The sequence below is a fragment of the Bombina bombina genome, chromosome 5 (assembly GCF_027579735.1).
Source record: "Bombina bombina isolate aBomBom1 chromosome 5, aBomBom1.pri, whole genome shotgun sequence".
Taxonomy (NCBI): Eukaryota; Metazoa; Chordata; class Amphibia; order Anura; family Bombinatoridae; genus Bombina; species Bombina bombina.
In genome coordinates, this window is record NC_069503.1 from 589400908 (window position 1) to 589411637 (window position 10730).

The 10730-nt window shown below is 44.3% G+C and overlaps 1 protein-coding gene across 2 annotated transcripts in view; it reads right to left on the bottom strand.

The window, feature by feature from the left end:
- LOC128660623 (epidermal growth factor receptor) overlaps positions 1 to 10730 on the bottom strand; it is a 364961-nt gene that overhangs the window by 18409 nt on the left and 335822 nt on the right. For both annotated transcript variants that reach the window (XM_053714554.1, XM_053714553.1), the window contains exons 18-19: positions 10529 to 10651; positions 10131 to 10229 (exon numbers count right to left, since the gene is read on the bottom strand). In XM_053714554.1, coding sequence (XP_053570529.1) covers positions 10131 to 10229; positions 10529 to 10651 — 222 coding nt within the window. The remainder of the gene's footprint in view (positions 1 to 10130; positions 10230 to 10528; positions 10652 to 10730) is intronic.

A 10730-nucleotide genomic window follows, 5' to 3' on the forward strand; every position in this document is an offset into this window, starting at 1 on the left:
TTAAGGTTTACTGTCCCTTTAAAGGAACTGTCTAGTCAAAATTAAACTTTAATGATTCAGATAGAGCATGCAATGTTAAGCTACTTTCTAATTTACTCCTATTATAAAGTTTTCTTCATTCTTTTGGTATCTTTATTTGAAAAAGCAAGAATGTAAGCGTTGGAGTCGGCCCATTTTAGGTTCAGCACCTGGGTAGCACTTTCTGTTTGGTGTCTAAATGTACCCACAAATCAGCAAGCGCTACCCAGGTTCTGAACCACAAATGGGCCAGCTTCTAAGCTTACATTCAAATAAAGATACCAAGAAAACAAAAGAAAAATTGATAATAGGAGTAAATTAGAAAGTTGCTTAACATTGCATGCTCTATCATGCAAAGTTTAATTTTGACTAGGCTATTCCTTTAATAATAAAAAAACATTTATAAAATTGTGTAATCATAAAGTAAAGAAAGAAAAATGGATGTTCTTAGTAAAACTACTTTTCTCCCACCATAGCAATATTAAAGCAAGTGTCTAATGAGTGAATTGTCATTTTACACTGACCATGTGATATCATATCAGTGACAAATCAATCGAAAGAGGAAATAGTTTCAAAGAGGTGTTTTATGGCTTTGTGGATTCAATATTAGAAAAAAGAGAATTAGGTTCGGCTCTATATGTTTTTCTAAAAATCTGTGTATTATTAGGGTGACCATATTGCCGCTTTAAAAGGGGACACATATGAAAAATACATATGTCAGGGCTGGAAATGTTTTCTATATTTTTTTCATATGTGTCCCTTTTTAAAGCAGCAATATGGTCTCCCTATGTATAATGGGTTAAATGTGTGCCCTTTTTACAATGGCCAGGTGATCATTATCATGCCACTAGTTTAAAAAAAAAAAGGTATTATCCTCTTTCCATAAAGGTGACTAATGTTCCTCTATGATAAAAATGTGACAAGTTAAGGCTTGTTTTACTACTCAGCATCAGGCTCCAGGTATGTGTGCCACTATTGCCACATGTTGTGGATACCAATAATCTAAATATTGTGTCAAAGACAATAACATTACCACACAACATTTCCTGAGGCTTTCTGGTACAGGGAGGTCTTGTGGGCGGAGGCTCACGGGTGTTTGGTGTCCAGAGCAATGGGTCAGTGCATAGGTATAATTGGGCATATAATAGGGGTAGGGCTGTGGGTGTAGCTGGGGCAGTCCCTAGAAACCAGAACATTTGCACAGACCAGGGATGGTGCAATAAAATTACACCTTTAAATAAAATCTAAACAATTTGCCCAATATGAACTGACAGCTTTAACCCAAGAGTTAAAGGGCACTTTATTCTAATTTTTCATTATTTGCCCTTTAATATGGCATACATAAAGATTTTAAGTACAATGCCCCTTTAATACTGGAAATGATGCCACTTATTTGTTGGCGACTGTCCTACAACCATGAATTGTTTGCATAACACACAGACATCTGCGGAGCTCCAGGCATGGCCTGGCACCAAGGCACATTCCTGAAACGAGTTTCCCAACCCCTTGCTTCTGTGATACTTGGTACAATAGGTCTTAACAAAACTATTTTCTCAAAATGCCACAGAGAACACTTTACCACTGTTTCTGTATATATGTCTTAGGTTTTATAGACACAGAGAGTGGCACATTTTGTAACTGACTGTGAAGTATTTATTATCTAATGTTTTAAAAACAGTCTCTCACTATTTGCTACTGGTAGCTTATAGACACGTCCAAACACGCTAAACCTGAGTTTCAAAAGGTAGCAACACTTAAAGTGAATGTAAATTTTGATGTTTAAGTGCCCGGTTTTTAAAACTTTGATAAAAAACAGGGGCACTTTAATTCATCAAAATTTACATTTCACTCCTGTTGTGAAAAAAACCTTACCTTTTAAACTTCACAGCAGCTGCTGCTTCCTCCGGTCTCACAAGCCATTTCTGATGTCAGAAATGATTGATAGGTCATCCTCCAATCACAGATTCCCCCCCGGGGGATTCAGAGTCTGATTCACTGCTGTGATTGGAGGAAGCCAGATACCTCATTTTAGACCCAGGAAGAGGCTTTGAAACAGATGGAGGAAGCTGGAGCTGCTGTGAAGATTAAAAAGTAAGTTTATTTTCACAACAGGAGTGAAATGAAAATATTGATGAATTAAAGTGCCCCTGTTTTTAATCAAAGTTTTAAAAACCGGGCACTTTAGCATCACAATTTACATTCACTTTAACTACTGTGATATACTGTATATATCACTTTAAAACAAGGTAACAACATTGTTACGGTTACCCTTAGTCTCGCTGAGAGATGGACCGCTTAGTAGCCTGGATTCCTATTGCTGAAGAGGGGAGAAACTGCTTTCCATAGTATTCTATATGAGTCTCGCAAATGTAGAATAATCCCCCTTAGCTGTAGTACAGCTAGGATACCTTTCTGCCCACAAAAACGAGTCAACGCTGCGATTGAGGGACAACCAAGAACTGAGGACTGGGATGCCCAGCCTGCTTTTTTATTTAGGTTACATGCACACAGGGCACTCCCAGGGGGGGAAGCATAAAATCCCCCATCACACATTTAGACAAAGCCCTTGGACAAGCCACCGCAGATAACAAGTACACACAAGAAAACAATTGAGTCCTTCTTATCACCTAGCAGTGAATGCTTATCACAAACTTAATTACAGTACACAATATGCTAGGAAACCTGCCTCAGAAAATAGTTTTCTCAAAACTGAACAGAGTTAACCCTTTATGAAATGATACTTATTACAGTTTTCTTGGAGCCCTTCTTAGGCGCTGGCTTGGCTGGTTCAGGCATTGCTGCTGGGAAATAAGTTTCTTCACAACAAAATAACTAATGCTTCTGTAACAGTGCTCCCTTTCTGTGGAACACTCTGGCAGACACGGTCTGACCCCTTTTCGGGGCAGACTAAGGCTGTCCAGACTGCTGGTTATGCGGGGCTGAGGTCGGTTTGTCTGGACAACCCGTCGGCGTTGCCATTCTGTTTCCCAGGTCTGTAAGTAATGGTGAAATTGAAGGGTTGCAACGATAAACTCCAACGTAATAGCCTGCCATTATCTCCAGAGACCCGGTTCAGCCACACCAACGGGTTATGGTCGGTGACCAGAGTGAACTCCTGCCCATATAAATAGGGAGTCAATTTCTTTAATGCCCACACCAAAGCCAAACACTCCTTTTCGACCGCTGCATAGCTGACTTCGCGGGGCAGGAGCTTCCGGCTGATGTAGGCAACTGGATGCTCCCCTCCATCTTCGCCTACTTGGCTGAGGACGGCTCCCAGCCCGAACATGGAAGCATCTGTATGGACGATAAAACGTTTGTTAAGGGCTGGAGCCGCCAAGACAGGAGCGTTAATTAGAGCATTTTTGAGAGCCTGGAAAGCCGTTTCACAGTGGGGAGACCACAGGACCTGTCGAGGTAAGTTCTTCTTGGTCAAGTCAGTCAGGGGTTTGGCAAGTGTGCTGTAGTCTGGTACGAACCGTCTATAGTACCCTGCCGTGCCCAGGAAGGCTAAGACCTGAGTCTTAGTGATGGGGGTGGGCCAATTGGCGACAGCTTCTATCTTGGCCGGCTCTGGTCGCTGCTTTCCACACCCCACCCGGTGACCCAGGTACTGTACCTCGGCCATCCCAAAGTGGCATTTTTCTGGCTTCAGAGTCAGGCCAGCAGCCCGGATCTGATCCAGAACCATTCCTATGTGAGCTAAGTGGTCCTCCCATGACTCACTGTGGATCGCTATGTCGTCCAGGTAGGCGCAAGCAAAACTCTGGAAGCCATCCAGGAGCCTATCCACCAAGCGCTGGAATGTAGCTGGGGCATTCTTCATCCCAAACGGCATTACCCTAAACTGATATAAGCCGAATGGGGTGACGAATGCCGACTTGGGGATAGCCTCCGGGGCCAGGGGAATCTGCCAGTAACCTTTGCAGAGGTCAATAGTGGTCAGGTAATTTCCCCTGGCTATACGATCGAGTAGCTCGTCTACCCTGGGCATAGGGTAAGCGTCCGTCACGGTCTTTTCATTGAGCCTCCGATAGTCTACGCAGAACCGGGTGGTCCCATCTTTCTTGGGCACCAAGACAACTGGGGAGGCCCAGGGACTATCGGAGGGCTCAATTACCCTGAGTTGGAGCATCTCATCGATCTCCTTCTTCATTCCTATCCTAACTGCTTCGGGGATTCGGTACGGAGCCTGGCGCAAGGGAGCTTGTCCCGGAGTATCTACCTGGTGGGTGGTTAAAGTAGTGTACCCTGGCTTTGGGGAGAAGGTGAGGTGTTTGGACTGTAGGAGTTGGTTGAGCTGCTCCCTTTCAGTGGGGCTAAGTCAGTCTCCTATCTGAACCTGAGCCACTATACCTGTGGGGAGACTCTTTTCTAATAGGTCTGGAATGGGTAGACTGTCGGGGCCTTCCTGAGGGGAACAACATACGGCCGTCACGTTCTCTGGTCGCTCAAAATATTCCTTGAGCATGTTTACATGGAATGTCTTTCTAAGATTGTTGTCGTGGCAGCTAGCTATCACATAAGTGGTGTCTCCCCTTTTCTCTACGATCTGGTAGGGGCCCTGCCAGGACGCCTGCAATTTGTCTGTCTTCACCGGCTTAAGTACTAACACCTTTTGTCCTATGGTAAAGATTCTCTTTCGGGCCCCCCGATCGTACCATACTTTCTGTCTTCTCTGGGCCGACTGGAGATTAGCCCGCATGGATTTGGCTAATTGCTCCATTCGGTCCCTGAGTTCCAGCACGTATGGCACAATGGGGACACCGTCAGTCTCCATCTCTCCCTCCCAGTGCTCCCGGATCAGGTTTAGGGGTCCCCGTACCTTTCTTCCGTAGAGCAACTCGAAGGGAGAGAACCCTGTCGTTTCCTGGGGCACCTCCCGATAAGCAAAAAGGAGGTGCGGCAGGAAGCGTTCCCAGTCTCGGTATTCCTGAGTGAACGTCTTGAGCATTTGCTTGAGGGTCCCATTGAACCTCTCACACAGCCCGTTCGTCTGGGGGTGGTATGGAGAGCTCAGGAGGGACTTAATTTTGCAAACCTGCCAGAGTTGTTGGGTCAATTCAGCCGTAAATTGGGTGCCTCGGTCGGATAGGATTTCTTTTGGAAATCCTACCCGGGAGAACACCTGTACTAGTGCATTCGCTACCGTATCCGCTTGTATGTTGGATAGGGCGACAGCCTCTGGGTACCTGGTAGCGTAGTCCACTACGGTAAGAATGTAGCGCTTACCGGAGGGACTAGGGGTAGCCAGTGGTCCCACTAGGTCAATAGCAACCCGGCTGAAGGGTTCCTCTACAATGGGCATATTTACTAGATGGGCTTTAGGGTGATCGCCTCGCCTTCCTACTCGTTGACACACATCGCAGGTGTTACAGTAAGTTCTAACGTCAGCGTGTACCCCTGGCCAAAAGAACGTGTGAGTAATGCGGTGTAGGGTACGGGTTACAGCTAGGTGGCCTGCTAAGGGGATGTCGTGGCCTATCTTGAGGATTTCTTGACGGTATTTGTGGGGCACTACCAGCTGTCGCCTACGCTGTCCCCTTTTCTCTGTCCAGCGGTATAGTTTCCCTTTTTCCCATAAGAATGTTTCATTATCTGCCCCGCCCCCTCCGGTCTCTGCTCGTTCCCGGTACTTTTGTAAGGTCGGGTCAGTCTTAGACTCTGTCTCGAAAGCATCTGGGGTGTCCCAGGGTATGGGGCCTAACATGTCAGGCAAGGTCGGGGTAGGTCTTACCTGTGTCTCCCGCACTGGTGAGAGTTCTCGCTCCGTCCGGGCTTGGGCCCGTGTAGTCACTGGGTCCGCCTCGTTGTTGCATACTGGAGCATAGGCAGAAGTCATGGGGCCCAAATCATTGCCCAGTAGTACTTCGGCAGGTAAATTATCCATTATGCCCACGTTCACAGCCCCCTTTCCCGCTCCCCAATCAAGATGCACTTTAGCTGTTGGAATTTTGTACACATCCCCCCCCGCCACTCTAACGGCCACAGTCTGTCCAGATCGCTTGTGCTCCGGCACCAAATGACTCTGTACCAGCGTGATAGTAGCCCCTGTGTCTCTCAATCCCTCGGTAGATCGCCCCTCGAGCCATACCTTCTGCCGATGGTGCTGGCGGTTATCTGAGGCAGCATATACAGGGTCCGCCTCGTGAAGCGGCCCCAAATATTCCTCCATAGGGGCCTCTTGGTTAACACAGAGGGTCCGGGCCGGACGATATGCCCCAGAGGGGTAATTGTAATTCCTGGGTGTCTGGTGCGTATTAAGGGGGCAGCTAGCCATGAAATGCCCTGGTTGCTTGCATCGGTGGCAAGTCGGTCTGGGACGTTCAGAGCTGTTATTGGGTGGTCCTGAGTGTCGGGCGGGCCCTGCGGGCACCGGGGCTCGGAATTCAGCACGAGGGGGTGCACGGTAAACCTCTCTGGGTTCGTGAAGACGGGAGTCATAATGTTCATCGGCCAATTTGGCTGCTTCTTCTAAGGTAGAAGGTCGCCTGTCTCGCAGCCATTCCTTCCCTTGCTGTTCCATGCCATTATAAAAATGTTCTAAGAGAAACAATTGTAAAATTTCCTCACCAGTCACCGCTTTACTTCCGCTCATCCAGTGATTTGCCGCTCTCCGCATTCGGTGCGCCCATTCCATATGGGTATCGTTAGGCTTCTTTTTCGTGCCCCGAAACTGTCGGCGATACGCGTCCGGAGTTACTGCGTACCGTCGCAACAGTGTCTCCTTAACTAGCTCATACTGTGTCACTTCCTCAGCACCCAGAGTACGAAAGGCTTCCAGGGCTCGCCCGGATAGTTTCCCAGACAATATCGTGGGCCACTCCCTGTTGGGAATCTGGTGCAGGGCACATTGCCTTTCGAAGTCCGCCAAATATTCATCAATCCCTGTCTCGCTCTCTAGGAAGGGTCGAAATGCCGCATAGGGTATCTTGGGCCTCCCAGCATTTTCGACAGGGATGATTACCTGCGGGGCTTCAGCATTGCGGTGTGCGTTCGCTAGGTTGAGTTCGTGGGCTCGAGTCTCTCGTATATCCTTGTCCGCTTCCGCCATCAACTGCTGTACCAATTCCATGGAGGGGTTCGGCCCGTACAGTGAGAGCCTCTCCCGAACAATCCTGGTTTTTTCGTCACTAATCGTGGTCGGTGTTTCCGCCATTGTGAAGCTCTGATCCAGTTCGGTCAATTCTGCGATCAGCTCTCTCCTCGGCCGGTTGCTGGCGTACCCCCCTCTGCTTTCAAGTAAATCCTTTAGGGTTGTACGCTTCAATTTTTCGTAAGCGCTCTCCATCCGTTCTGTACCTCTCCTAGGAAATCCAGGAAAAATCCCACCGCTGCCGCCAAATGTTACGGTTACCCTTAGTCTCGCTGAGAGATGGACCGCTTAGTAGCCTGGATTCCTATTGCTGAAGAGGGGAGAAACTGCTTTCCATAGTATTCTATATGAGTCTCGCAAATGTAGAATAATCCCCCTTAGCTGTAGTACAGCTAGGATACCTTTCTGCCCACAAAAACGAGTCAACGCTGCGATTGAGGGACAACCAAGAACTGAGGACTGGGATGCCCAGCCTGCTTTTTTATTTAGGTTACATGCACACAGGGCACTCCCAGGGGGGGAAGCATAAAATCCCCCATCACACATTTAGACAAAGCCCTTGGACAAGCCACCGCAGATAACAAGTACACACAAGAAAACAATTGAGTCCTTCTTATCACCTAGCAGTGAATGCTTATCACAAACTTAATTACAGTACACAATATGCTAGGAAACCTGCCTCAGAAAATAGTTTTCTCAAAACTGAACAGAGTTAACCCTTTATGAAATGATACTTATTACAGTTTTCTTGGAGCCCTTCTTAGGCGCTGGCTTGGCTGGTTCAGGCATTGCTGCTGGGAAATAAGTTTCTTCACAACAAAATAACTAATGCTTCTGTAACAAACATTTTTTTTAAAATAGAAATTACATAAGAAAATTATATTTGTATCTATCTATCTATCTATCTATCTTTTTAAAGTAAAAATAACATTTCCTTATAAGTGAAGAACAGAGCTCTTTAAACTATTTCTTAACGACCTTCGGCTTTATCACACTTGGTTTAGCGCACCTTTGCATTAGCGCTCGAGTGAAAGCGAGAACAGAGTTTTGTAGTGCGCCCCCATAGAAGTCTATGGGGAGAGGGAGTTAGCACGAACATGTTCTCCGACCTACAGATGTTATCTTGTCTTATCTAGCTTCTAGTAGTGTATTACTGATGTTAAGGATATGCACATATGCTTTCTAACAAAGCATATCAAAATAACAAAGTAAATTGGATAATATAAATGAATTTTAAAAGTATCTTAAAATTACTTGCTCTATCTGAATCCTACACAGTTTAAAGGGACAGTCTAGTCCACAATAAATTTTCATGATTCAGATAGGGCATGTAATTTTAAATAACTTTCCAATTTACTTTTATCACCAATTTTGCTGTGTTCTCTCGGTAGTCTTAGTTGAAAGCTAACCCTAGGAGGTTCATATGCTAATTTCTTAGGCCTTGAAGGCCACCTCTTATCTGAATGCATTTTGACAGTTTTTCACCAAGTGTGTCATATAGATAACACTATGCTCACGCGCGTGGGGTTACGTAGGAGTCAGCACTGATTGGCTAAAATACAAGTCTGTCAAAAGAACTGAAATAAGGGGGCAGTTTGCAGAGGCTTAGATACAAGGTAATCACAGAGGTAAAAATTGTATTAATATAACTGTGTTGGTTATGCAAAACTATGGAATGGTTAATAAAGGGATTATTTTACTTTTAAAACAAAAAAAATGTTGGTTTAGACTGTCCCTTTAATTTTGACTCTTCTATCCTTTTAATTTTATATTGCATTTATTTGAAATTATAAATGTTTGCTTTTCACTGTTTGCATGTTGCTGTGATGAAGGGGTGTATATAGTACGTATATATATGTGTGTGTGTGTGTGCACCACTATAATGCTTTTTATTTCAAGAAAGAAGAACAAAACTGTGTCTTGTTTTAAATAGTTTATCTTGGAGATGATAGAGGTACACTGTGATCTAATAAAAGCATGCCTGGTATTTGGTAACAATTTACTAAAAAATACCTTTCATAAAAATTGCTTAAGGGAATTGTGGTTACACCAAGATACATGGCTGAATCGATCCAAACATTTTATGAAAAAAGAATTTAACTGAATGTATATTATTTCATGCAACAAAATTATTCTACAGCAGGTTCTGTCACCTTTGTTCTATTTTATTGTGGTCTCTGCCAAACCAATACATAATACTAAAATGCTCAAATTAAAATTATTGTTCACGTTATCAGAGGAAGCTCTAGAATTAGTAAGGCAAATTTTCAATACATGTGGCAATTTCAGGCAAAAGCTGCTTCATAGTAAAGGTATAGGGGTTATCTGTAAACTAGAATGCATCACTGGGAACACATTAAAGGGGCAACTCAATTTAAGATTATCATTTCATTCAAGCCATGTGCTCTGTATCCCAGCACTAGATCATTGCTATGAGTGCAGATCACAGAACATATACACCAGACATCCTCAAACTTGGCCCTCCAGAGGTTTTGGAACTGCATTTCCCATGATGCTCAGCTGATATGCTGGCTGAGCATCATGGGAAATGTAGTTCCAAAACCTCTGGAGGGCCAAGTTTGAGGAAGTCTGATATACACATTGCACCTTACAAGCTAGAGCTTGGGAACATTAGTACATATTAAACCTTTGTATAGCACCACTTGTGGTTCCTGAGACTGCAGTGAAGTAGTGAGAGGGATCATCATTTGAAAAAGAGTGTAGCTGGATTTTCCTATCAGTGTTAGTGCTGCAGTCAGACTCATATGACTGGAAGATAAATCCGTAGGCAGCAGCAGTGTATAGTCTGCATAAATGCAGGAGAATTCATCTGGTGACAGAATTATGGTTCAGGGGTGTAGACCTCACAAAAGGTTTTAGAGCGTGTGATAAATTGTTCTTGTTAGCCAAATGTAGAGAAATGCTTGGCCTGCTATAGGTTTTTCTACTTTTAAATCAGCTCTACAACGTATTAGTCTCATTTACAAACTTTGTTTAAATGCCTTCAAATACCTACATCAAGAATTTCCTTGTTGGCTTTGGGTGATGTGGCTTCTCGCAACTCCTTAATGGCGACAGGGATTTTTACCCCTTCTGCTTCTGGAATCCACAACCCCTAATAACAAGAAAATATCCAGTTTGATTGGTTGTGGTATTTCAAACTAGGATTTTGAGCTACATGCAATTAAACAAGGAAAATAAAGAATTCACCCATCAATCAGAACATGATCCCAAAAAGGCCATTTACAAAAAAAGTTAAGTGGCAGAAATGTATAATCAGTGACCCAAGAAGCTCACTTATAATTTCATAAACCATCTCTGATACAATATGAAAGAGAAACATTGATCAGGGCTGGAGTGTGTATTCTAGGGCTCTATAGTGCTACTACTGAGTAAAAATAGCAAATATCTTACCCTATACACTGTGCCAAATGCTCCTGAGCCAAGTACTGTAATTTTTTTAAACTCAGTCTCCTTCAAGATCCTGAGAAGAGCTTGATTTGGCGCTTCTCCACTAGGAGTAATAGGTTCCACCAGCTGAAAAAGAGAACATTATTGATCCAGATAACATTGCATATGATTCAGTTGTTAAAGGGACAGCAAAGTCAAAATTAAA